General features: G+C 63.1%; 1 protein-coding gene across 1 annotated transcript; it reads left to right on the top strand.

Moving 5' to 3' along the window:
* Positions 1-1943: 1943 nt before the first annotated feature.
* RBM38 (RNA binding motif protein 38) lies at positions 1944-16603 on the top strand. Its single transcript, XM_058686056.1, has 4 exons — positions 1944-2373; positions 3183-3306; positions 3786-3840; positions 16221-16603. Exons 1-4 carry the CDS (start codon positions 2137-2139, stop codon positions 16522-16524), a joined length of 720 nt encoding a protein of 239 aa, XP_058542039.1. The 5' UTR covers positions 1944-2136; the 3' UTR covers positions 16525-16603.
* Positions 16604-26898: the final 10295 nt, after the last annotated feature.

A 26898-nucleotide genomic window follows, 5' to 3' on the forward strand; every position in this document is an offset into this window, starting at 1 on the left:
GGGAAACTGAGACCCGGGGAAGGGACTCAGCTTGCCCGAGACCACGTGGCCGGGCAGTGGCCGCCTTCCCTGGCCTCTAGGAAAAAATCTAGGCCACCCTTTAATCAAAGTTTCCAAAGGGCTCTCTTAAAAGTGCCCCTTGTCTGGTGGAGAATTCTCCTCACCTCCATTCCGTCGTGCATTCAGTCAACAAACATTTCCCGAGGGCCCTCTGCTTGCCAGGCCTTACAGCTGGAGCAAAACATCCAGGGTCCCGCCCACCTAGCAGGAGAAAGAGGCTGTAAATGAGCAGGTGGGCAGGGGTTCGGGAAACAGGAGTACATTGAAAGAATTAAAAAAAAACAAACAGGATAGGGGTGCTTGCGTGAGTTAGTCTGGTGAGGGTCCGATTTCGGCTCAGGTCATGATCTCAAGTGTGGGTTCCAGAGACCGCGCTGGTCTCTGTGCTGACAGCTCGGAGCCTGGAGCCTGCTTTTGAGTCTGTGTCTCCCTCTTTCTCTGCCCCTCCCCTGCTTATGCTCTGTCTCTCAGAAAATAAAACGTTAAAACACACACACACACACATACACACACACACACACACACACGGGCAAGATAAAGGGCAAGTGATGAGGCAAAGGCCCCAAAGGAGGCAGGAGTGTGTCTCAGGTGCTGCAGGAACGTGTGCGAAAGGACAAGGGAGGAATTAGTTGGGACGGAGAAGTGTGTGTTTCGGGGAGACCTGCTGAAAATTGAGGGCTCCCCTCCCAGCTTAAGGGGCCTGGAGCAGGGAAGAAGGCGAGGTCAGGGTCCAGGGACTTGAGACAGTCTATCTGGGCCTGGAGTCAAGCACCCTAGGCGCCCAGTGAAATTAGGGAACACGACTCGCCCTGCCCCCCAGCCCACCAGGTGCCACTCCCAGCCCCCCAGGCCCCACCTGTATCCCACTGTCCCAGAGGAGGCCATAGGGTCAGGGCCAGGAGTGACCTCACTTGGAGCTGTCACCACAGCTGTGCTGGGACAGCAGAGGATCTGAGGTGCCCAGAGTCGGCCTCTGCACCAAGGTGTGACCCACCAGTGGGGGATGTTGGTGCCAGGGCCAGCTTCCAGGGCCCCAAGCTCAGAAAGGCCCCACGCTTGGTTTACTGCTCTCCTGTTAGTTGAAATTCCCAACAACTCTGAACAAGTTCTTGTAGCCCGTCCTGCCTGGTGTGGAGCACACAGAGGCTCCGGGATGGCCTGTTTCCATGGCTGGGGACAAGGACAGAGAGACAGGACTGCCCTCAGCTTGCATTTCCCCCAGGGTCGCCCACCTACAGGGAGGAATCCCTGATATTAGCTGGAAGAGGCCAGAACAACTTCCTCTGCCCAGTCACCTCCTCCAGGGGGGTCTCTGGGACCACTCTGGACCCTCCCGGATTGCAGATCCCTGGCTTATGTCCCTCCGGGTTGTCCACTGTATTTTTAGCGCTGACTTGTCTTATTCATAGAGGCTCCACGGAGCTATGGCGTAAGTTCTGTGCGTCCCTGCAGCCCCCATCCTGGAGTGTCGCATGAAACGTCCTGAAAAATATTCATCGAGTGAATCATATGTGCATGTAAAACAAGAATCATTTCAGCTTTTAATACATGTTGCTGTATCCCATCTCACCCTGGCTCAATAAACATGCTGATCGTCGCTGACTCTAACTCACTAGACCCCTGCGGGCACGCAGAGGGCCCCCTCCCCCCCCGCCCCGGGCCGGCAGGGCCGGCGGGGACACGACCCTGCTCACTCAGGCTCGCGTGCGCGCCCCGCCCCAAGTCTTCCCCGCCCGCCCGGCGCCGCGGGGCGCGGCCGGGACTACGCTTCCCGGCAGGCCCCGCGCGCCCGGGGCGGGGCGGGGCCGCGGCTGGGGCGTGGCTGCGGCGGACTAGGGGCGGAGCCGCTTACAAAGCCCGGGGGCGGGCGCCGGGGCGCAGAGTGTCCGCAGCGCCGGCAGGAGCGGAGCGCAGCGCAGCGCAGCGCAGCGAGGCGCACTCGGTGGGAGCGGCCCGCCAGTGGACGGGCCCGGCGGCTGGACCGGTGCCGCTGCTGTCCTGCTCGCTCTCCGCCGCCGCCCATGAGCGCGGCGCCGCGCGGCCCGGGTCCGTAGGCGGCGGGGCGCCCCCCCCCCCATGCTGCTGCAGCCCGCGCCGTGCGCCCCGAGCGCGGGCTTCCCGCGGCCCCCGGCCGCCTCCGGCGCCATGCACGGCTCGCAGAAGGACACCACATTCACCAAGATCTTCGTGGGCGGCCTGCCCTACCACACCACCGACGCCTCGCTCAGGAAGTATTTCGAGGGCTTCGGGGACATCGAGGAGGCCGTGGTCATCACCGACCGCCAGACGGGCAAGTCTCGCGGCTACGGCTTCGTAAGTGGCCCCGCGGCCGGGCGCGCACCCCGCCCCGCACTTACCGCGCCGGGGGCGCCGAGTCCACCGGCGGGCGCACGCCCAGCTGCCCCGGCACCTGCTGCCCCCTCCTGGGCTCGGGGGCGGAGGTTCACGCTCCAGCCCGTCCCGCCGCCGCCGCTACTCGGCCGCGGCTCCCTGCCCCCACCCCACTCCTTGGTTAAAAGGGAGAGCCGCTGTGTTCAGTTAGCGCTTCGGAGTTTGTGGAGAGATTCTGGGGACAGTCGGCTTACTCCCAGGACTTCCTGGAGCAACAAGCAAGCAGAAGGGGCTTCACCTCAGGGCGCTTTGGAGGCCTTTAGCACCCCCTCCCCTCCAGGATTTTACAAGAGTTCCTTTAAACGCCCAGAACAAACGGCTTAAGTAAAAAAAGGGAAAAAAAACGGTTTGAAGGCACGTCTCCTACTTTCCTTCTAACCGGTGTCCCCCAACCCCTCCCACGAGGAAATTCGCACCCCCACAGGCAGGCAGGACAAGCTCGGGGCCCCTGCCCTCCTTGGGGAGGAAAGGGGGAAGTTCCTTGTCTCCCCTGGGGATCATTTCTGTCGGTAAAGCTAGGTTTCCCAGCACATGAACTTGGATGGAGGAACTGGAATCCAGGGGCACCTTTGCAGGATGGCCCCATGGTGGGGGTGGGGGGTGGGGACTGGGTCAGAGGTTCTGAATAACTGGCCCCCCAGGGAGGGGGAAATGAGTGCCTCTTGCGGGAGCAGAGGGCTCTGCTCCTCCCACCGGCAAGGGAAACCCCTGATGCATCTGTGTTCCTCTAGGTGACCATGGCCGACCGGGCGGCGGCAGAGAGAGCTTGCAAAGACCCGAACCCCAACATCGATGGCCGCAAGGCCAACGTGAACCTGGCGTATCTGGGTGCCAAGCCGAGGAGCCTCCAGACGGGTGAGAGCCTGTGTTTTCCTTTCCTGGCTCGTCTTGATTGCTATATTCAGTGTTGGTATCTGTGGGGTGGAAAGGGCCCCCCCCCTTCCCCAGCCCTGCCCCAGGAGTGGCCGTCAGCTATCATGTGCTTGCAGAGCTGTCCCTGGGCAGTCATCCCCTAGCCTGGGAGCTGGACCCCGTCGTCCAGGTGCATGTGCCAGCGGGACAGGGCGAGGAGGGCGCATCAGCCAGTTGTCAGCCGTCCGCCAGGGAAGGAGGAAGTTGTTCCCCGGGGCTGGCGATCAGGGGGACAGACACCCAGAGGCCGCTATTACCCTTCTCCGTTGGCTTTCTTAGGCAGGGAGCTTCGGGATTTGTGGGAAGGTGGCCTGGGAGTGTAGAGGAAGCCAGTTATCTATCCTTTCTGATGGGGGAGGGCACGGCTGTGTGCTTCTGCTCCCTTGGGTGAGGCTGAGCCCCTACGTGGCCTCTCGTTTCAGGCTTTGCCATTGGAGTACAGCAGCTGCACCCCACTTTGATCCAACGGACTTACGGGTGAGTGGACACTGTTGGCTGGGGGGGCCGGGGGGGTGAGCAGACCTGGCCAAGCAGGCCCCGGGCGCCCCTTGGCCCGAGGGAGTCTTCCATCAGAGGACCGCCAGCCCCACGGGATGCCCTTTGCATCTACCTTTCTGTGTCTGCGAACCGTCACCTTCTCCGATCTTCCATAAACCTGATTGCCTTCGGAGGGCGGGGAGGCAGGGCCAGCCGGGAGGACGGAGAGAAGGCCGAGAGCGTTGCTCCGGTCCTGCCAGAGACCACGGAGGCTGCCGGAGCCTGGTTTCAAGTCTTGGCTTCCCTGTGACCAGTTGCGTGACCTCTGGCAGCCTACACAGCCGTCTGTCCCTCGGTTTCCCCAGCTCGGCCTCTCTGTGAGCGGAGACCTCGGGAGGGGCCTGTGGGGAGGGAGGGCAGTGAACGCTCCGGAAGTGCTGCCCATGCTCTGTGGGCCCGGCGGCTGCGTTCTTCTCAGGGTGCCGGGTGACCCGCTCTGGTGCCTGACAGATGGTGCCAGCAGGCCACTGCCATCCGGGGTCTGGTATTTAGGAAAGCTGCAGCAGGTGAGACGGGACCGGGGCCAGCTGTCCAGCCCCAGTGGGCCCGGCCTGTGGGCCTTTTGTCCGACGTGCTGTGGTTCAGCGCGTCCCACCCTTGCCTGGCTTTTTTTTTTTTTTTTTTTTAAAGATCTAATAAGTCCCGGCAGCTGCTTGTGGAAGGACACACACACTTCAGGGGCACAAAGGAGCCTGCCATGCAGTGTGACTTCCCAGCCCCGTGATCGATGTTGGCTGTGCGTCCCAGTGCCGGCAGCGTGTCGACGGGGGTGGGGTGTGCTCCTGGGGGTGGCGAGGGCGGTGAGAACACAGACAGCCCCTTTTAGAACGTTGGTGCCTCTCAAGCTGTCAGAACCAAATCCCAGGCTCTGGATTTTGTGCTTCAAGCTGCGTGTGTGCGCGTGTGTGTGTGTGTGTGTGTGTGTGTGTGTGTCTCACGTGCATGTGTCTGCCCTAGAAAGAGGCACAGTTCGAGGAACCACCTGGCTTCCCTGGCAGGGCTGGGAGCTGGGCTCGGGTGGACCGGGCAGGTCACACAGATGGCTGAGGAGTTGTTGCGTGCCCACGATCTGGGGGTGTTCGCCCGGACACGCGGCGTCTGTGTCTGCTTGGTGGCCTTGGCGTGGATTGGCATGCGTGGGAGCCCAGCTCTCAGTCTGTTCTCCTGGGAGGGAGCCCGGGGGCGGCCGGGAGCTGGTGCTTCTGGGTTTCCTTCTCGCCCTGGCATCTGCTTCATAAATGTCTGGAGCTGTCTTGGGAGGTATTTGGGGACATCTGCCGTCATCCGAAGTTCTTCCTGCTTGGGGTCCAGGTCACGTGAGGAGGGCATTCCTCATTCTCCATAGCCTTGGTGCTGTTCCCCAGGTGTGTCCCAGGTGGCCAGGGGCAGGGCCTGGAGCAGGGGCCAGCTGCACAGAACCGGGGGTGGAGGGGGGCGGGCATCAGCGGCTCTGTCCTGCTTACCATGTAGCAGCTCCTACCCCGAGCACGTTTGAGCTCTTTTCGGATCCGCTGCAGCTGCCTCCAGGACTCCAGTCACTGTCAGGACTTGGCCCCTGGAGCCTGCACACCTGGGTTCAAACCCTGGTTCTGCCACATTCCAGCCGGGTCCGCTTGGCAGATGGCAGGTGGCGTCTTCTTCCTGAGCGTTCGGTTTCCTCGTCTGTGACTTCCTTGACGGAGATAATGACCTCTTCACGTACGGTGCCGGCACGCGGGACTGGGTGCTCTGTGCCCCTGCCCCCCATCCTCTCCTGTCCTCGCAGCAGCCTTCGGAGGTTGGGGCTGATGTTACCTTCGCTTCCTAGATGAAGAAACTGAGGCAAAGAGCGGTTAACAGTCCGTCGGGGTGACCTAAGTGACGTGACTTAAACCGGGCCACTGGCTCCGAGCCCACACTCAGCCGCCGCTCTCTGGGGTGGGCGGGTGGGAAGGGTGCCCCAGCCTTTCCCCTCACGGTCCCTTGAGTGCCACCCACGTGAGGGTGGTTGGGGGTCGGCGCAGATCTTAACGCCGTGCGTTCCCGACTTCAGGTGACCGTGTCTTGTAACTAAATCTCTGGCTGGCATCTAATACCTGTGACGACGAAGAGGCCTCGGGCTCTTCTTGTTGGTTGCCAGGGGGCGGAGACCCAGGCGGGGACAAGGGGTCAGAGGGAGCGTCCAGGTCTTCGTTGCCAGCGGCCGGTGGCCCAAAGCTTCTCAGGGTCCCGCCGCCTCCCACCAGGCCTCGCTGAGGTCCGGGGTGGCGGGAGGGGCCCCTGGGGGTGCTCTCCCAGCGAGGCAGGGCCGGGCTGGCCCCGGGTCAGCTGCCTTCCCCCAGTGCCCCTCGGTTGGGAGAGTTGGGCCGTCAGCGTCCCTTTTGTCTTTTGTCTTTGCAAACGAGAACAATCGGGCGGGAGCGCGGCTGGCCTGACTCAGCAGTCAGTGTTGTGTGCTGCGGGCTGGCAGTGAGGCTGGGCCTGCGGCCGGCCGAGGGCACGGTGGGAGCCAGGGCTGGGCAGCTCGGCCTTTTCAACCAGTTAACCCCTCTCCTGCCTGGCCGAACTTCCCCTGGACTTCCTGGCACAGGTCTAAAGGTTGCACGGCCCCACCTTTGGGCAAGGCCACTGCGGAATCCTCGCCTGTGGGGCCATAAGCATCAGTGTGGGAGATTCGCCAAAGAATTTCTTAACAAGCTACACTTTTTGCTTGGATTCCCTGGCTCTCGGGTTTGTTTGTTTGTTTTTTTTTTTTTTAAGGGGGATGGGGTCTTTCAGGACCTAACTTGGGCTGTGCATTGCTGTCATGTAACTATGTGTGGGGCCAAGGCCTGAGGTCTGGAGAATCCTTCCTTGGCAGGTGACCAGTGACTTAACCATGAGAGGACATGACCAAGGCCATAGACCATCCAGTTGAGCCTCTCTTGGCCGACCCCCCCGGGTGGGACAGTCAGCAGCCTGCAGGCAGGAAAGTTCCAAGTGGTCTGGAGAGGGCACATGTCCGGGCAGAGCTTTGAGCCTTGTCTGGAAGGGACCTCCTGGTGTCAGAGGGTATATGTCCAGGGCTAGACCTAAGACCTGCCAGGGTCTGAGGTTTGTCCTGGGCCTGGCTGTACTTGGAACCTCTCCTTGGGTTATTTTTGAAGGGCCAGCTGCTTCTCTGGGCACAGCCCCTGTCCCTTTTCTTAAGGGGGCCTTGCTGGGGCCTTCACATCCATTCACCGCAAGTCCTGTTCTGTGGCCAGGGTGAGACTGGGCCCCAGGTCCCACACAGCAGGGTCATCCTGTGTTGGAGCCAGGATCCCAGGGTCTGCCTGGGCTCATCTCCCCGGAGATGACCAGGATGGAGACCAGGATGCAGGGCTGACTTGAGCACTGAGTGGGTGCCTTTGTGCAGAGCCGGTGGGTCGGGGGCCTGGTCCACAGAGAGACTTGTATTTGTCAGGGACCCAGCTCCTAGCAGCCCTCCGACAAGGCCTGTTGCCCGAGCTGCCCATGCAGGCACCGGGTGAGGAGAAACTTGTCTGAGCTCACGCAGTGTAGGGCCGGGGGCCCGATTTGGTGGCTGCAGTACTCTCCTTCCTTCCACGAGGTCCCAACACCTCTCTCTGGCCAGCTCTTGAACAAATCCGAGCCAGACACCCCAGGACTGACACCCACTATGGGACCCTCTTGGGGCGGTACGTGCCTTGTGGGTCCAGGGACGCCTACGCTCTCTGGGCAGGCCCCCGCTGTCCCCGCCATCACCAGGCCCCAGGTGTGTGCACGCCGAGGGGCCCGAGCCCAGTACCTGGGTCACCAGGGTCGGGGGTGGGGGTGGGGGGGGCGGTTTCCATGGGGACCGCAGCCGTGGGAAGGCCATCAGATGACACACTGGGACACACCCCCAAAAAACGCCAAAACCTGACCAGGACCTCCAGCCTGGTTAATAGCACCGTGCCAGCATCAGGTGCCTGGTTTTGGTCGCACGCTGGGTTGTGTAAGACGTCACCCACTGGGGGACGCGGCAGGAGGGCACCCAGGACCTCCCTGTGCTGTTTTTGCAACTTCTCGGGATTCTCCCGCTGTTTCCTAATACGAAGTAGATTAAAGGCTGGGCGGGGCAGGGGTGGTGTGTCGCAGAGCTTTGCTTCGGGGGCTGGGGGGGGGGCGGGCGTGGGATCAGCACCTTTGGGGGGGGCGCAGCAGGAAGTGAGGTCAGAGCGGGAGGCTGTGGGGGCTGGGAGGAAGCTGGTGCCTGCTCCCCGCTGTGGCGTCACATGGCTTGTTTTTACTTTCAGGGTGCCTGGGGTGGCCCTGCTCCCCACACCGTAGCTTCCTGTTTGGCACTGGAGCGAGGCGTGGGCCGGCGCGTGGCCCTCCCGGTGGGCCGCCCGTGCACACCTGTTGTTTGTCCCCGTCTGCCGTAACAGAAACCAGCCTCCGGGGTGGCTCTTGGGTTCCTCTCAAGGATGAGCTCCTCGTTCCGGCCCGCTGCCCTGGCAGCCTGAGGGCCGGAGAGCCTCGTCCAGAAGCCCGGAGCCGAGGGACAGAGGCCTGGCCACAGACAGGCCTGCGGGTGTCTGAACCACCCCCAAGGGTGTGCCCTGGGGCGGGAGGAGCAGGGGGAACAGGGCGGGAGGGCTCCCGGGTGGCCCAGCCGGCCCCCTCGCGTTGCCGTGGCCAGAGCACTGGGCCGAGAGCCCGGAGGCGCTTTTCCGTGGCCTGTGTGTGTGATCCCTTGTCGTCATGACTTGTCCTCCTTGAGCCTCAGTTTCCCCACCTCCCATGTGAACGCGACGAGGGCTCAGCAGAGCATTCGTGCTCCCGACCCTTCCCACGTGGGTGGAAGCAGGAAGCTGGGCATTCGTTCGGCCCGTTTGTTCAGCAGATGTTTGCCAGCTCTGTGGCAGGCCGCGCATGCCGTCCCGGAGCGTAGCTGCAGAGTGGCCTGCACATGGGCAGGCCCGGTGGCGGTAGGCGCTGTGGGGGGAGGGGCGGCCGGGCCGGGGACGCCAGCGTGAGCCGGGGGAGGAAGTGGGGGAGTTGGGGGGCCCAGGGGCGCATTTAGATCTTATTCCGAGTGACGCGGGACTGAGGTGGGCCCTGCGTGGCTGAGGGCCGGGTCACTTGTGTCTTTGCAGCATCCCTTTGGCTGCTGTGTGGCCCGTGCGGTGGAGGCCGTGGTCCCCACGCAGCTGGGGTGGCCGCTGGCTCAGGCCAGGGTGAGCAGCTGTGGGATCCCGAATACAATACATTTTAAAGGATGTGTGACGGAGGAGCCTGAGAAGATTCCAGAGGTTTGGGCTGAGCACGTGGAAGGCCGGATAGGCCTGGAGGAGAGGGCGCAGGTGTGGGTCGAGGTTTGGACAAGTTCGGGGGAGGCCTGGCAGCGTCCCACGGAGGCACGTCTTACCTGCTTTGTGCCGCCGCCCCACTCCTGCCTGCTGTCTGGCGGCCCCAGGGAGCATTCACGTCCCCCCTCTGGGGATTCCCAGCCCCGGACCTGCTTTTCTGCCTGCGCTGGCGTCCCACTCCGCGCCCCTTCCTTCCAGAAGCCTGCAGTTGCGCCCCCGGTGGCTGCCAGGGTCCCCAGCACGGCTGGCGAAAACCTCCAGGGAGCAGAAAAAGTGAAACGGGCTCATTTGCCTTTTTTTGTTCTTACTTTTGGGGGTGGCTTTGCTTTCAGAAAATGAGTCCCCCGAGGCTGTAGTGATTCCTTTTAGCGGAGTTTTGCTTTGAGTGTGTGCAACAGTCAGCCGCCTCTCCAACTGGGCCACTCAGGCTCCCGAGACCTCTGTCTCCTGAAGGGGCCTCTGGGAACGCAGCAGAGGCCCTGTTGGGCTCTGTGGCTGGCACCGTTAGTTTACAGATGGGGAAACTGAGGCCAGAGAGGGCTGAGGGACTTGGACAGGCATGGCCAGGGTCCAGACTCAGGGCTCTTGCCCCTGAACCTCCGCTGGGCCAAGTCCGCTGGGGTGCCCTTGGCCGTGCCTTGGGTCCCGGCAGACTTCGCGGCTCCCCCATGTGCCGTCAGGAAGCCACGAGCCCCCGGTCCTGCAGGTCATGGTCACGCCTGGTCGGAGCAAGCCTGGTGAGCATCGGGCCACCTGACCTTTAGGTTCTGACCGTGGGCCCAGCTGTCCTGCTGGCTGGTCCGGTTTTCCCTCCAGGGTTCCTGCTCTGCTCTCCCTGGGGCTGGGGCCAGGTGGCCGTGAGAGGGAGGACCTTCTGTGCGTCCTGGCCGGCTTGGGGGCTCTCCCTTGTCGTCCCTCAGGCCCGAGGAGGTCATTGGTGCTGCCACTCTCTCTGGGGCGCGCAGAGCGTTAAATCCTCACGCAGCCCTAGCGGTGAGGGTGACCTCACTCACCCGACAGAGGCAGCGCTGACACAGCCCGGCACCTGGCGAGGACCAGAGCCAGCCTTGAACCGAGCCGCCGGGTTCCGCACCCCCCCCCACCCCCCCACTTGCAAGCAGGGCCCTGTCCGGCAATAGCTGTTTCCAGCTGGGTTGATTCCTTTGCCTTCTAAAGGGCTGCAGCTTCTATCCCAGGACCCAGGCAGCATGCCCAAGGGAGGCTCCTTTGCTCTCCGGGTGCTGGCGATCCCGCGGCCTGCCCGAGGCCCTCCGCACTCGACAGATGGTGTGCCAGGTGCTCGGGACCCGGCGGTCGGCACCAAGTGCCCGCCCTCGGGGGGCTTACATTTTCATCGAGAAAACAGAACGGAAAGTAAATGACGGGTCTCAGGTCGTAAGAAGGAAATAAAGCCGGGGGTGGGTGGGATGTGGTGGCGTTGACCTGGGGGTTGGGCGGGGAAGGCCTCTGAGGAGGTGAGGCTGGAGGTTGGGGAAGAAGCCTGCACGCAGAGGGAATAGCCGCTGTAAAGGCCCGTTGGTGGAGGTGCCCGTTGCGTCCAGGGAGCAGGGTGGTGAGAGTAGGGACAGTGGGTAGAGGAGAGTTGCAGGGGGAGTTGAGGCTTGGCTGTGTGGGAAGCCATAGGGGGAGCGGTGTGGTTCTGGGGAGGGTGGAGGCCGCTGGAGGGTTCTGATCCTGGGGGTGGGCTGGTCTCTTGGATTCTTTTTTTTTTTTTTTTTTTTTTAAGTTTACGTATTTTGGGAAGGAGAGAGAGAGCGAGAGAGTGCAGAACCTGACACAGGGCTCGACCTCTGAAACCAGGAGATCACGACCTGAGCCAGGATCAAGAGTCATACACTTAGCCAAGGAGCCCCGTCTTGGATGTTTTTAAGATGACCCTCTGGTCACCGGATGGGGGCAGAAGCAGGCACAGAGGACCTGCTTCGATGGGGTGTGGTAGATGGAGGCTTGACTGACCTGGGGAGGTGGGCGGGGTGTGGAGAACAGACACAGTTGGGGGACTGGGGGAGGGAGCGGGGGGGGGGCCTGGGCCGCAGCAGAGGGAGAGTGGTCAGGACCGTCCTCCCGGGGGCTCCTGCCCTGGTGGCAGACCAGCCTTCGCCCGCAGAGTGTTGTGCGGCCTGTGGCCTTTTCAGAGGTCTGAAGGTCGAGCACGTGGAGGCTGGTGGCACCCCAGCCTTTCTGGGGAGTGGGTGGGGTGGCAAGGAACGTGCGGGGCACGCGGGCCCTGCCCCCGTTGCCCCCTGGCCAGGGCCTCCTGTTCCTGCCGTGTGTGCGGGCCTGGGGAGGGGGGCGCCGGGCTGCGCTCAGGCAGGTTTGGCTGGGCTTGCTTTCTCCCCCGGCAGCTCAGTGGGGTCCCCGTGGGCGCATGTGCACACACCCCTGCAGCTCTGCCCCTCCGTCCCCACCCGGCCTCCTTCCCGGCGCCCGCCGGGCCCGGGCATCGGGCCCCAAGGGCGGTCAAGAGCCGAGCGTGCGTGCCCTTCGCTTTGTAGTCTGCCCCGCGGCAGGGTCCGCACGTGAGGGGTGTGACTCTGGAGGAGTCTCCACGGTGGGCCGTCCCGTGCCTTGTGGGGGATTGGCGGCCTCCCTGGACTCCACCCACCAGGGTGGCACCCAGAAATGTCCCAGGCGTGGCCCGGTGTCCCTCGGAGGGGCAGAGTCGCCCTGGCTGAGGTCGCCGTTCTGGCGGGGGGTCCTGGTCCTCCCTGCAGGCCCTGAGGTCAGCCTCTGCAAATCCACATGCAGAGCCGAGGGGCGGCCGTGCTGGAGGGAAACTGCCTGGGGCGCGTGCCCTGCCTCCTGGGGCTTTGTGGCTCCCTCTGACTCTTGGCCCCACTGTGCGGCAGGACCCCCCCGCCCCGTTCCTTCTTTTCCTTTTGATCGCAGTCTGGGGTGCACACACCTGTTGGGGGTCCAGTCTCTGTGGATCCACTGAGCAGCTTGGATGCTGGGCCTTGGACTGGGACTGCCCTGCCACCTGGGTGGCCTCTTGAGACCCAAGCTGGCCCCCAACGGGGGCCCCCGGTCACAGGCTCCAGCCAGCAACCAGTCCTTGTGGGCTCAGGTACCAGGCAGCGTATGGACAAGGAGGCAAGACTCTGCCACTGCGGGTGACATAGTACCTCTTGTGGCTTTAAAATGCGTTGTGGGTGATCTCGGACTTTTTGCATAGAGTGGGGGCGGGGCAGAGCGCTCAAGGGAAGCAGGTGAGTGGACGCAGGTGGGAGGTATCCTGGGGTATCAGGGACCGGGTGTCTCCCTTCCTCCCCCGCCTGAGACAGTTACTCCCTCACCCGTGGAGGCTGGGACAGAGGTCTGGTCCTGACAGCGGAGAGTGCAGAACCTGACAGATGTGACCACTGCCTCATCGGGCTGGACCTTGGGGAAATACGGCCAGAGCCCTGTTTGTCTGTCTTACCTACTTACGTGTGTATTTATTAAGTTTATTTTGAGAGAGAGGACACGCGCTCGAGAGCGGGGAGGGGCAGAGAGAGGGAGAGGATTCCAAGCAGGCTCCGCACTCTGACCCGGGGTCTCAATCTCACGAACCGTGAGATCACGATCTGAGCCGAAGTCAAGAGTCGGACGCTCAATCGACTGAGCCACCCAGGCGCCCGAAACCTGTCATTTTTGCGGCCCTGGATCCTTCTGCTGTGTGGACAGGGTGAGGCCCGGGTCTAGGCAGTGGCTCTGAGTGTGGGTGTGTATCAGGATCCCTGGGGGCCTGTCACCCCTTCTGACCACTCTGTCTGCAGGGGATCTGCCTTTTTGGCAAATGCTTCGGGGGTGTCTAAGGCAGGGGCGTCCCTGCCCATGTTTGGAGAAGTTCTGGGCTGCAGGCTTCCGGAGCCTCAAAGTGAGAGATGTTCCCGAGGCTCCAGGAGCCAGGTGGGGGCTCTCGTGGTGCCAGGGACGTCCCGGTGGGTGCTGCACCAAGGCACGCTTCATCGTGCCCCCGTTTTGCTCCTTTCCCGGGCAGCATCCTGACTGCGGGAGCCCCTTGTCCTTCTCAGCGGAGAACCTGTTCCCCGTGAGCTGTTGTTCCATCAACACTCTGTGTGCCCGGCTCGTTCCAGAGCTAGGCCTCGGGCGAGGCCCTGGGGGTCGGGGCAGAGCCCTCTCCATGGCTCACAGGAGATGCAGGGGAGGTGAGGGCTCCAGGGGGTCGCTGGCAGGTACAGAGCCGGGTAGGGATGGCCTTGAGCGTTGGAGGTGCTGCAGGGCACGGCTGGGATGGGACAGCAGCGGAGGTGGGACAGCAGCCCCCAGGGATGTGGTCTCAAAGCGACAGCCTGGCACCCTTGCCCGGCTCCTCCCGCGCACGCGCTGGCTCCAGCCTCAGTCTTTGCCTTGCTGGTCCCCCACGGCCAGCTCTGTCTTACCCTCGGGGCTCAGGGCAGCTGCTCTCTCCTCCGAGAAGCCTACCCTGATCACTCCCCGCAGTCCCGCCTCCGGGTCATGGGTTGGTATGTTTGTGTGTCTGTCCGCCCCGCTGGAATCTGAGCTGCGGGGGCCGTATCCTGGCCCCGACAGACGGGAGCTCGCTGTTGCCCTTTTCAGGAGACCGAGCAGGATTCGAACCCTGGCCTGGCTCTGTTCAAGGCTCTGGTTTGCATGGGGGGAGGAAGGAGGTGGTCGGCGGAGGCTCCTGGAATGGGGGCGGTGGAGGGCGATGGGCGCTGTGGCCCGGAGCCAGAGCACGGGGATCCCGGCGGAAGCTGCCCGGGCACACGCGGCAGAGGGTGGGGGTGGGGAGGCACGGCCGCCGCCGGCCTGCGTGTGTTGCTGCGGGAACACTGGGGCGCTGCCGCGGGGAGGGCGGCGCGGTCGGCGCTGGGGGCCCCCCCGGCAGGTGTGCCCCAGACTCCCGCCCGCTTTGCTGCCAGATCGTCGCAGCCCTGCGCGCCGTGCCCTCGCGGGCGGCTCACACTCCGCAGCGGGATTTGTCTCTCGCAAAGGACGGGTCACCGAACATCTGAACATCTGAAACCAAACAGCGGTTTTCAGACCTTAAGTGTGTTCACAGCCGTGTGCAGACGCGCGCTCTGCCTGACCCAGAACTTGTCCGTCAGCCCGGCCCGGCCCCGCCCCCTGCCGGAGCCCCTGGCGCTTCGCCCCTCCGGGTTTCCTCCGGGTTTGCCCGTCCTTTCCTGTCGGGGGAGTGGCCTTCTGGGTCTGGCGTCCTTTGCCCAGCACGTCCTCGGGGCTCATCCACGCCGTGGCACGTGTCATTCCCCGTCGCCGCGTGGAGAGACCCCCCTTGGTTTGTCCCACCGTGGGGGGGCGCTTGGCCCCCGTGAATATCGCCCCTTCTTCCTGGTTATGCGCGGGAACCCATCTGCCCTGTAACGACCCGCGGAGCCCTCCGCCGGCCCCCGGCCCCTGCCTGTGCGCTCAGGGCGTCGTGCGGTAGGACGCCTGTTCTCGGACCCGTAAAAAAACGGCAGCTTCCTACGGCCCGCCTCAGCCACCTTGGCCCGCGTAGAAATACGCATCTGGCTGCCTTATCGTCAGTGATATCGCCGCATAAACAGCATCTCGGGTCCGCTGCTCGGTTTCCTCCCGGCAGCGTGGAGGGCAGTGGCGTGGGGTCGAGCTCAGTTCGCCTGGTCTCACTGCCACCGCGTGTGGTGCGTCTGGAGGGACATCGCATGCCGCTGCGGCCCCTGCAGGTGACCCTCTGGCATTCTCGGGCTTGTCGCCGATCCTGTGGGTGCTGCTGCGGTGTCCGCCCCGGCTGAGTGTCGGAGAACGGGGCGCCCTGTTCTTTCCGAGCAGCTTCTCCCCACCCCACAGGTGCAGGAGGGAGTTGGGTCCCGCGTGCCCCGTGCTGGTGCGAGAAGAGGCGGAGGAGAGACTGATGCCCGTGGCCGGGCCGTCTGCCCCGATGGGGCTGCCGGGTACCTGACGTGGAGCAGACAGGCCGCGAGGCCCCGAGAGGCCCAGCCACTTGCCCGGGGCCGCCCGGCACCTGGTTGGCCGAGCGGGCCCACACCGATACCGCCTTTCTGTGCCCCCGTCTCCCCACCCGTGACACGTGGGACTCATCCCGGGCGTGCGGTGACGGTTCTGCCCATTAGCCTGCGGCATGGGACAGACGCGTGGGTCAGGAGGGTCCCCTCACTTTATCGCCGTGGGGCCTTGGCCGAGCCACTGACCCTCTGGGCTCCATTCTCTGTCGTGAAACAAGATGGTGACGTGAAGGGCAGCCTGAGCGCGCGTCCGACCAGGCACCGCGTGAAGGTGTTTCGGTTTCGGACCGGCGGCTCCGTGGGCGCCGGGCGTGGTCGGTGGCCTTGCTCCCAGGGCTTCTCCTCCTCTTTGTCTTCACTGCTGTCCTTCGTGCCTCACTCCTGCGGTCCTCACTCGGTGAGGCTCGCCGAGCTGCCGTGGGCCGGGCTCTGGGCTGTCGGTGACCAGGGCAAAGCTCTGGAGCTGGGGAGGAGGACGGGACAGCGCAGCGTGTCCCCCGGTGGCGGCGGCTTGCTGGGGAGACGAACAGGGAGGCGGAGGGCCGGGGTGTGACCTGGCAGTCACACGGGGACCGGAGCTCAGAAGGCCCACGCTAGACTTGATGCTCTGCTGTCACCGTCTGAAACTTCGAAATCCTTTTCAAACCTGGGCCCCCCAAATCACTGGCCCTGTGGGGGGCCTCGTGGGGGGATGGCTGGAGTGCAGAGTGTTGGGGTGGGCTGGGGGGGGGGGTGGTGCCTGGGAAGGGCTCACTGGGAAGGGGGGCTCTGGAGAGCCGGGGAACGTGTGTTACGGGCAGCGGGAACAGTCAGGGCAAACAGTCAGTGCAAAGGCCCTGTGGTCGGAGCACGGCTGGTGTGTTCCGGGAAGACGCGTTGGTGCCATACCCATCTGACCGACGAGCGGTCCTCGGGAGCGGGGCCACAGCATCACCCAGCCCCTCCACTCCGGAGCCAGCTTTCCACCGCCCCGTCCCCTGACCCAGACCTTCTGTGTTTGGCCCCGCAGGCTGACCCCCCACTACATCTATCCACAAGCCGTCGTGCAGCCCAGCGTGGTGATCCCGGCCGCCCCGGTCCCGTCGCTGTCCTCCCCCTACATCGAATACACGCCAGCCAGCCCGGCCTACGCCCAGTACCCGCCGGCCACTTTTGACCAGTACCCTTACGCCGCCTCGCCCGCCACGGCCGCCGGCTTCGTGGGCTACGGCTACCCGGCCGCCGTGCCTCAGGCCCTCTCGGCCGCGGCCCCCGCGGGCGCCACGTTCGTGCAGTGCCAGCCTCCGCAGCTGCAGCCCGACAGGATGCAGTGAGGGCCGTTCCCGCCCCTGGCGTCACGGCCCCGTCGGCCACACGCCGGGCAAGCGGCCGGCCGGGCTTCGGGGTGCGCGCCCGCCCGCCCGCACGCACGCACGTGTACCTCCGGAGACCCCGCGGGAGCCCCGCCTGACCCCGGATGACCCCCGATGGGCCGGAGACCGCTTCTCTTGAAATCCAGGACCCGCCGCGTCTTGAGGGAGGACTTCGGGGGAAAAGGGACGGCCGAGCGCTCTTCCAAGACACAACCCAGACCTCGCACACACCGCCAGCCTTCCGCCTTCCCCTTCTCCTGCCCCTCCCCGCACCCCAGGCGCCCACGGCCCCGTCCCCACCGCACCTTGCTGGGGCCCGCCCTCCCCCCCTTCCCCCCTTCCCCCCTTCCCCCCCTCCCCCGCCCTCCCTCCCCCTCCCCCCGCCCTCCCCCCTCCCCCCTCCCCGCCCTCCCCCTCCCCCCTCCCCCGCCCTCCCCCACCCCCACCCCTCCCCCACCCCCCACCCCTCCCCGCGGACCGGCTGCCCTTCGCCCCGCTCGGAGATGCCTTACTCCGGGGAAGCCCGAGAGGGCCGCTGAAGCGGGCGGTGAGCCGTGGTGGAAGGTGCGGGGGGCCCGTCTGCCTCCCGGACTCGCACTTTCTAGACCACAGCCCACCCCACGCTGGCGACGGGGAGCCGGCCGACATCCCCTTCTGTCGAGCTGCAACGTTTTTCTTATCGTCCTTGTTTTGCTACTAAGATGATTTCAGAAGCGTAGTCTATTTTTTCAACGGGAACTCCCACCACCAAGAATCCAGAACCTATTTTTGACTTTGAGAGACTCACTTTTTGGCTCCGCCCAAGGCGACGGTGGCGGCGGTATTTCCGCGCGGCGAAGCATCGCCCCGGGAGCCCCTCGGAGGGTGGGCGTCTCCAGGCAGGTCTCTCCGGGGGCGGGCGACGGGCAGCCACCAAGGGCAGGAGGGAGTGTGGCCCGAGGTGATGTTGGCCGAGGGGCCGGAGCGCACCGACCTTCCCCCCCCCCCCCCCCCCCCCCCCCCCCGGCCCGCGAGTGGGCGGGGCTCCGAGTGCAGGACCACCCGGCCTTGCCCGCCCCCCTCCCTCGCCCCCCTCCCTCGTGGCGTCACCTGCTGTGTACCAGCTGGGGCCCTGGGGTTGAGCAGAGACACGTCCCGCCTCCTGGCGGGGGCCTCGGTCTGGGGGCGGGGTGGGGGGGTGGGGCGAGAGAGGTGCCGCCGGGCGGGGGCTCCCGGACAGAGCACCAGGGGCCGCGCGGTGGCCCCCACTCAGAGGAGGGGGGGGAGTGAGCCGAGGGGCAGCCTCGCGGAGGAGACCCGTGGGAGGGTTTGGGGAGGGCGGGCCGCCAAGTTGGGGGGCGCTGGGGGTATTCCTTCGGACCTACCTCAGGGAAGTGGTGGCCTCAGGGGGCTGACCGACGTGGGCAAGCACTTTGCGGCGCGCCTGGTACAGAGTCAAAGCCCAGAAAATAAAGGTAGCTAATATTATAATAATATTTTTATTAGAACGTTCTGATTATAAAAATAAAACTTGTTTTCTTTAAAGAAAAACTTGGTCTGTAGTTTTCCTCTTGCACGGGAGCCTCCGGCATCGCTGCCCCACCCCCCCTCCACCGCCCTCCCCCCTCCCCCCACCGCCCTCCCCCCCTCCCTGCCACGGTGATCACTTGGTGTCACAGCTTGGGAGCCGGGCATTTTAGTCAAGTGTTTGCTGAGCACCTGCCCGCACTGGCCTCTGGGCATCCAGAGTGACCGGACAGACGGGGTCCTGTTACCACCCCCCTTTCCACGAACTAGGGAAGGAGCTGATGCCCCCCCCCCCCACCCCCCGCCCCAATGCCCTGGGTGTCTGCTCCCCTGCAGTCTGCTTAAAACCCAGGGGAGGGCTGACTGGCTCTGCATAGGTGACAAGCTGTGTGCAGCGTCCTGGGAATGGGGTCAGGGGCCGGCGTGGTGGTTTGAGTGGTGGCTCCCCGGAACCCCGTGGGATGGGGGGACCTGTCCCCAGGAGAAGGGAAGTGCTTCTAGAAGAACCTGAGTGAGGACTGCTGAGAGGAGAGAGAACAGCAGGTGTGTGGGCCAGCTGCCCTAGGGGATGCTGGGAGGCAGGCAGGGTGCGAGGTCAAGGAAGGGAAGTCTTGGTCTGGGGCTGAGGGGGCCCAGCCCAGGGCTAGTTCTGGCATTTCCCAGAACTCTGCTGGAGCCACAGCTCCATGCTGGAGAAATCACGGGGGACTCACGGAGGAAGTGTTCCGCCTGGGAAGAGGATGAAGTCATTCACTCCAAGAAACCTGTGCCGGTCAGAGGCAAAGCACTGAAGAGAGTCCTAAAGCAGACACGATGCTATCCCATTGGGGTTTATAATCTAGTGAGGGTGACCTAACAAGCCTACAAATGGGATACTTTTGGATACCGCTGAGCCCTGTGAAGCAGGTGTCACAGGGTGCTGGAGAATGGCTGGGTTCCAGGCAGACAGCAGCAAGTGCAAAGGCCCTGGGGTAGGATGCATGGAAAAGAAGGCCAGTGTGGCTGGAGGAGACGAAGTTTAGGGTAGTGATGGAACTGGAACTGAGGAAACTGGGGAAACCCAGGGGCGGTCCTGCTCCGGCCTGCCGTCTGGGGAGGGATAGCAGCGTGCACACGTGACCCGACAAGCTTAGCACAGTGTGGTCTGATCGATGCTGTCAGCGGAGAGGCCCCTGAGCCTGGGAGGGGGTGGACACCACAGCTGGGCTGCGCGGGATGGAGGGGCTCCTGGGGAGCTGGTGGGAAGGGAATGGGCACCCTGGTGAGGGGGCCGGTTTGAGCTAAGGCTTGGAGGTCTCGGGTGGGGCCTCCTTTGGGCCGGATGCACTCCAGGCACCAGGCTTATCCTCCCCGGATCCCGCAGAGCAGAGTCGGGCCCCATAACGTGCAATCTGTCCCCATCCTGTCATCTGGCCCAGACGTCACCTCCCCCTCTGGCCAGAGATTCCAGCTGCTCTCAACTCCTCTCTCTCCCTCACCTTCACATCTAACCCGTTGCCGGGTCCGACGTTGCCACCAGCAAAGCCCATCAGGAATCTGCCCCCAACCCGGGCACCATCCCCTCTTGTCCCGGACCCTCGGCGTGGGCCCTTTGCTGCTTCTGTCCTCGTCTTCCCGCGGTCCATGTTCCACGTGCAGCCACAGGGGTCCCGGTCACCAAGAGAGAGGTCATGTCTCCCAGCTCAGAGCCCTGTGTGGCTCCCCTTGTCCTGGGAGTAAAAGCCGGTGCTGTGAGGCCCATACTGGCCTCCTCGCTGTTCGCCGGACACACCAGTCACAGCGTACCACGGGCCCTTTGCACGTGCTGTTGAGTCCTGCAGCTTCTACTGGCCGAGTCCCTCCTTCAGCTCTCAGCCCAAAAGTTTAAGTTCGGGGAAACTGAAGCTTGCAAGCATCACCTGATCCGGCTGGTGATGAGTGGGCATCAGAGATTTCTGGCACGAGTTTTAGGACCGTCCATCCGGGGTGGAGTGTCTGGGGTGGTCCTGAGCCAGGAGAGGCTGGACCAGGAGGGGAACAGAGGGAGGGACGGAGACCAGTCACGGCAGTGTTCACATGGAATGGGGCAGGAGGAAGCGTGGTGAGCTGAGAAGTTGCTCAAGGCTGGATCTGGCCCCAGAACCCACCGACTGCTCCCCTGGTCAGCCCTTGGCTTTGAAGTGAGATGGGGTCACCCCGACAGGAGGAGGGGGCTTGGCCAGGGCCACCCCCTCTGCACCATCCCTGGTGGTCCCCCAGGGGCCTCCTGGGGCCTTTTCCAGCTACTTTGACTTGGAGATTTACAAATTCCCCTTGTCTGTGGTGCGGGACCCCGGCCTCTGCCCAGGGAAGAGTCGGGGTTCCCAGGGTCGAGTCAGGTGCGATCCTGCCGGGCGTGTTGGCTTTTCTTACCGGGGACCCGGGCCTTCCCCTCCCCCGGCCTGCCGGGTCTTGCTTTGCCAACACTGGCCAGGGGTCGGGGAGGTCAGCGTGGGGCTCCCAGCTCAGAGACACTTGCGGCAGCTGATAAGGGCTTGGGGGCCGGGAGGGGGTTGCGGGCGCTGCCAGGCTTATCTGGAGGGCCATGCGCTGCCAGCCCATTTCCTGTCGCTAATCAGCCGGTGGCAGCCTCGGGGCCCGGCCTCGGAGCCCCGAAAACACCCTCCTGGGTCCCAGGACTGAGGCTCTGGATGGTGGCAACCGGAGGGCAGGCAGAGTTGCCAAAGTCCCAGTGGACTTCCCGCCCCAAGCGGGAAGCAGGGCGAACCGCGGTGGTGCTGGTGGGGCCGGGGCCGTGGCCGCCAGTCTCGGCCACCGTCGTCGTCAGTAGCGATGGTGGGCACAGCTGCGGACGTCTGCGGGGCTGACCCGGCTCGGGCACAGCGCCAGGCGCTTCTCGCGGACGTTCCGAGGGTCCCCATGGCCCCGGAGGTGACCTGCCTGGGAGGCGAGGGACGCGGGCCTGATGCTCTGAGAAACGGGCTCTGACCGTCCTCCGAGGGCACGGCTCCCTGTCCCTTCTTAGCTGTCTCCCCCGCAGCCAGCCTGGGGCGCGGGCTCAGGGAGGGGCCCGGGGGCCCCCCGGCTCCTTCCTCGTCCCCATCGGTAAGGCCGTCCCTGGTCCCGCACGCCCAGAGGGCCGGGCACACACACGTGTACGTTTATGCACACACAGCACCCTGTCCCCTCTTCTCCCCACCCCCCAGACATACACACACACTCACGGATGCACACACACACACACACACACACACACACACACACATACGGACACGTGTACGAGACACACAGGTGCACACGTGGGCACACAAATATGTTGACTCCCAGGCACGCACACACGTGTTCACTCGCACACGTGCTGGTGACAAGCCCAGAGCCGCCACCGTGGTCTGGGGTCCATGTGAAGCGTGTCAGCAGCAGCCAGTGTGTTGAAGGGCTCACGCTTGTGACCCACCAGGGAAGAGGGAAGTAGGCACTGAGCCGGGCCTGGTGGCTCGGAGGGCGCGGGGCGGGGGCTGGGGAAGGGGGAGGCCCCAGGGGGCCTGGGGTCAGGGGTCAGGGATGGCAGGGCTGTGACCCTAGACGCCTGGCCCCCGGGGCCGGGCCCTGGCCAGCGGGGCAGAGAGAAGAAGGGGGCAGAAAGGGCAGGGCGGGTCGTGCCCAGGGCTGTGGCCGCAGACACGGGACGTCGCGGGCACCCACGTTCTCCTGGCACGCCGGAAGGCTGCCAAGGGCCACCGCCCGCCTCCCGGCTCACTTCCTCCAGGCTCGGGGGGATGAGCCCCCGGGAGGGGAGCGGCCCCATGGGAGCAGGGCCGGGTGGGGCCGGGCGAGCACCCCCGCCCCCTCACCCCTGGGGGTTGGGGACGACTTGGGGTGCGTGTTCCCCGGTGGGATGGAACTCCTGTTGCCCACGTGATGATTGGCTCATAACACACCCTTCCCGCCTCCCTCCCACCTCATGCCCCCTCTGTGCTGCGCTTCCGGGGATCCCGTTTCCCAGGAAGCCACCGCTTGGGGGGCACCTGCCTAGACAAGCCGGGGGGGGGGGAGCCTAAGCCCCTCCGTGGGGATCAGCAGACACTGGGCTGTGCTGGGAATCCTGTGGCCCCCTTGCTCCTCAGGGGTCCTTCAGGCGGGACCTGTTTCTCCCCTCGGCACCCGGCAGAGGCAAGGGCAGACAGGCTCCCCCAGCCAGTTCGCCTGCAGATCTCCCAGCTGTTACCCTCTGAGCTGGTGGGGGGCCGGGGCCGGGGGAGGGTGCCCAGGGAGGGAGAGGCTCGGTGTGAGCCACGTGGGCCTCAGGGAGGCACTTCCTTTACTGCTTGGGAGCCTCGTTATCCCACTTTCCAGATGAGTAAAACCGAGGGCCAAAGAGGAGAAGAGGGCTCCTCTGAGACCACTGGGTTGTTGCTCCCGCTCTGGGGGTGTAGTCACGAAGGGGCGGGCTGGGTTTGGGGTCAGACGAGGTCACCTCCGTGCTACTCTGCCCCCTACACCTGGGGTGGAGGTGGGGCTTGCCCAGCCCCTGCCCTCTCTGGTCCCCAGTCTCTTGCACAGCTGAGGTGATCGCTGGGTGGCACCAGGATCCACTGCCTTCCTGGGTGAGTAGCACCTGCTTTTGTCCCTTGAGGAGCTGGACGGCCTCAGCCTGGGGCCACCCCCCAGCTCAGCTCCACGGTGCAGACAGGGTGGGCGTATTCTAGTCCCCCGGCCCCAGCGATCGGTTCCCAGGGACAGGCATGTGACCCAGCTGGGGTCAATGCGAGTCAGTCCTGGATTGAACGCTTGGAGAAGGAAGCTCTTTCTGCTGGGAAGCCAGTCTGGGAGCAGATAGGGAGGGACGACCTGTGCCTTATGGAGACACTGCCTGAGAAGGAAAGCAGCCCAAGGACAAGTAGAGCTGAGGACTGAAGAAGAGACAGGGTGTTGGCGACACCTTTGGGGGCCCCTTGATCCAGCTCTGCCTGAAGCTAATTCCTGGGCCTTTCTGTTACAAGAGCTAATAAATTCCCCCTTTTGCATGTTAATTTTGTTCTTCTGTCCCTTGCAACGAAGACTCTGGACGTATGCAACCTCCACATATGCAATGTCCACTTAGGTCAAGGGGTGCCTGGTTGGCTCAGTCAGTTAAGCGTCTGACCCCTGGTTTCGGCTCAGGTCACGATCTCACGGTTCATGAGATCTCTGCGTTGATAGCGTGGAGTCTGCTTGGGATTCTCTCTCTCCCGCTCTCTTTCTACCCCTTCCCCCTCCCTGTCTCAAGATAAGTAAATTAACGTAAAAAAAAAGAAGAAAAATTAGATTGAGTGGCATTCAATAGACGAGCGCAAAATGATAGTGGTTCTTAGCTAGTTACAACTTAATTTTTCCCCACGTAAAAGATAGCTGAGGCAGGCAGTCCAGAGCCATCGGGAATTCACACTCCTCGTAACTTCCCATTATGCTATTTTAGTCCATAGCTTACTTTCTCGAGACTGTCGCATGGCACAAGATGGCTGCGGTAGCTCCAGCCGTCATGTCCAAGTTCCAAGCAGCGGTAGGAAGGAGGGGAAGGTGAAAGGAGAACCTCGGGCTGCGACTTCCCAGGGAGGCTTGCCAGAAGTTGCTTTTCCGTCTCATTGGTCGGATCTTAGTCACTTGGCCATACCTAAACGCGAGGGAGGGCGGGGAACGTAGGTGTTTCCCTGGGTGCACAGCTGTCTGGAATACAGGGAGCCTTTCTTTTTTTTTTATTTTTTATTTTTTTAAAATTTTTTTTTTTTTCAACGTTTTTTATTTATTTTTGGGACAGAGAGAGACAAAGCATGAACGGGGCAGGGGCAGAGAGAGAGGGAGACACAGAATCGGAAACAGGCTCCAGGCTCCGAGCCATCAGCCCAGAGCCTGACGCGGGGCTCGAACTCACGGACCGCGAGATCGTGACCTGGCTGAAGTCGGACGCTCAACCGACTGCGCCACCCAGGCGCCCCATAGGGAGCCTTTCGTTACTACGGAAGGAGGCAGAACGTCCACTGCGTAGACGACTTGCAGTTTGTGTCTCAAGCTGATGCCGCGCGTCCGGGGCAATGACGGTCCCGTGGGGCTTCTCGAAGGCTGATCCTGACCCCGCCTGTGTTCTCGCTCCCCCTGCACACCAGCCCGCCGAGCTGGGTCCTTCACCGTGCCCACGTCACCCGTGGGGCGGTCGAGGCTCGGAGCGCTCACCGAACTCGCCCGAGGTCGCCTGGCACCTTAGGGGCCGTTCTGGGATGACAGCGCACTTGTTCCTCGTTGATGTGTTCGAGTTTGGTGAAGAGTCGCGCAGGGCGCGTCACGCTTGGGCGGGACTTGAGGCCCACACGGCTTCCACCTTGGGGGTCCTGGAGCGGGGCTCTGGGCTTAGGGCTGCCCGGGGGTGCGGTTTGGTATCCTCCCTCGTGCCGGCTGGTTCCCTCCTTGCCAGGACCCTCCCATGTGGAGTGGGTTAATGGTCCCATTTTACAGAGGGGGAGACTGACGCTCAGAGGGGCAGAGTGGCCTGGGCGGCAACGGCTGATCCAGGCTCAGGTCGGTGTTCCGGGCTCTGAGGGCTGTGCCAGCGGGCCCTCACGGCGACGTGCAAAGGGCCAGGTGCCCTGGCCTGTCACCGCCTGCCCTTGGGCGACAGGTAGCTGGGTTGAGGTTGTGTCACCTGCCTGTGGGGTCATCAGCACGGCCGCCCTCCCTGCGAGGAGGAAGCGACCCGGCCGGCTGTCGGCCTGGTGTGGGTGGCGTAGGCTCGCCGCGCGGGCTGTCACACGTGGAGCCCCCCCGCCCCCAGGCCGGCAGGAAAGCTGAGCGAGCAATTGAGACTGGAACCCACCCTCCACCTCTCAGGGTCCTGCCTGGGGATGCAGGACCCCATGTTTCCAGTCCAGTAAGACAGCCACACCCCCAAGTGACAGCCACCCCCCCAGCGACAGCCACGCCCCCCCAGCGACAGCCACCCCCCCCAAGTGACAGCCAACCCCCCCCCCCAGCGACAGCCACCCCCCCCAAGTGACAGCCAACCCCCCCCCCCCCAGCGACAGCCACCCCCCCCCCCCCACAGTGTGTTTTGGTCTGTCCCCCTGGAACTGAGGTTGTCCTCAGAGCCCCAGGACTTACTTAAACTGACATTTATTAAAACTACTTCCTATGGTTTGTGTCTATTCTTTCCCCCAAACCCTCCCGGCAACGTGGGAGGTCGACTGTGCCCCATTTACAGATGGGAAAACCAAGGCCGGGTAGATTCAGCCCCTTGCCCCAGGGCCGGAGAGCTGGTGCGTGGCCGAGCCAGGATCTGGACCCGAGACTTCCAGCTCCGGGGGCCCCACGCCGTCCTGCCCCGAGGAGCGGCCCCGTCCTTCCCTGGCTTTCACCGGGAAGCCAGCTTGGGCGTGTGGCCCTCCGCGTTCCCTGCCCCGGCTGCTGAGTCACACTTGGGTTCCTGTCCCGGAGCCGTAAACACCAAACCGGGAGCCCCTGGGTTGGGGACCGTCCAGACACGGCGAGAATGACGGGGGCAGCTGCCCAGAGCGCCGTGGGGCCGGGTGTCTGCGCAGGGCACGGCCTGGAGTGGGCACCTGGCCCGCCAGATACCTCCTGGGCCTCCTGCTGCGGCCGATAAGTGCCCAGCTCTGCTTATCAGCCCCGCTCTCCCCGAAGCCTGGTGTGCACAGCGGGGTGACGGCAGCCTGGCCACGAATGATGGGGTGAATCTCCCCAAGCCCGGCCCACCAGACCACGGAGCGTGGGGCATCGGAGACAGCTCCGTGTCGTCTCCTGCTGGCTTCTGGGTGCCGCCCGCTGGCTCCCCTGGTCCCGCGACGGGGGGGCATTTTTAGAGAAGTTCAAAACAGAGGTGTTTTTTCCTAAATTATAGAACCAACACCGTCGGGGGGCGGGGGGAGAATTCTAAAATAGCGTAAATTGAGTGAGATCATCTGCGTACGTGTATAACAGTGGGAGGAAGGAAGCGGGCCCAATGTCCACGGTGGCAAGACTGTCCGAGAGTCTGCCTTGGGTCTTCACGCTGTTCTGTATCATTTATGGCTGAGTAAGGAAAAGCAGGAAAAGAAGTTTGTGGGTGCGCACTGCAAATGCAAATGGGGAGGGCTTCTTCCGGCGTCTGTCGCCTTGCTTGTATCGATCCGGGCGCCCCTGATGAGCCCAAGCCAGCTGCTCTTACCCCCTCCTGCCCCTTGTCTATGGTAACCCCCACAGTTTTCTTTTCTTTTCTTTGCTTTTCCTTTCCTTTCTTTCCTTTTCCTTTCCTTTCCTTTCCTTTCTTTTCTTTTCTTTTCTTTTCTTTTCTTTTCTTTTCTTTTCTTTTCTTTTCTTTTCTTTTCCTTTCCTTTCCTTTCCTTTCTTTTCTTTTCTTTTCTTTTCTTTTCTTTTCTTTTCTCTTCTCTCTTTTCTTTTCCTTTCCTTTCCTTTCTTTTCTTTTCCTTTGCTTTCTTCTTTTCCTTTCTTTTCTCTTTTCTTTTCCTTTCCTTTCTTTTCTTTTCCTTTCCTTTCCTTTCCTTTCTTTTCTCTTTTCTCTTTTCTTTTCCTTTCTTTTCCTTTGCCTTCTTTTCTTTTCCTTTCCTTTCCTTTCTTTTCCTTTCTTTTCCTTTGCCTTCTTTTCTTTTCCTTTCCTTTCCTTTCTTTTCTTTTCCTTTCTTTTCCTTTGCCTTCTTTTCTTTTCCTTTCTTTTCCTTTCCTTTCCTTTCCTTTCCTTTCCTTTCCTTTCCTTTCCTTTCCTTTCCTTTGCTTTCCTTTCCTTTCTTTTCTTTTTCTTTCTTTTGTTTTCCTTTCTTTTCTTTTCTTTTCTTTTCTTTTCTAAATTATATTTAAATCCAAGTTAGT

The sequence above is a fragment of the Neofelis nebulosa genome, chromosome 9 (genome assembly GCF_028018385.1).
Source record: "Neofelis nebulosa isolate mNeoNeb1 chromosome 9, mNeoNeb1.pri, whole genome shotgun sequence".
Lineage (NCBI taxonomy): Eukaryota > Metazoa > Chordata > Mammalia > Carnivora > Felidae > Neofelis > Neofelis nebulosa.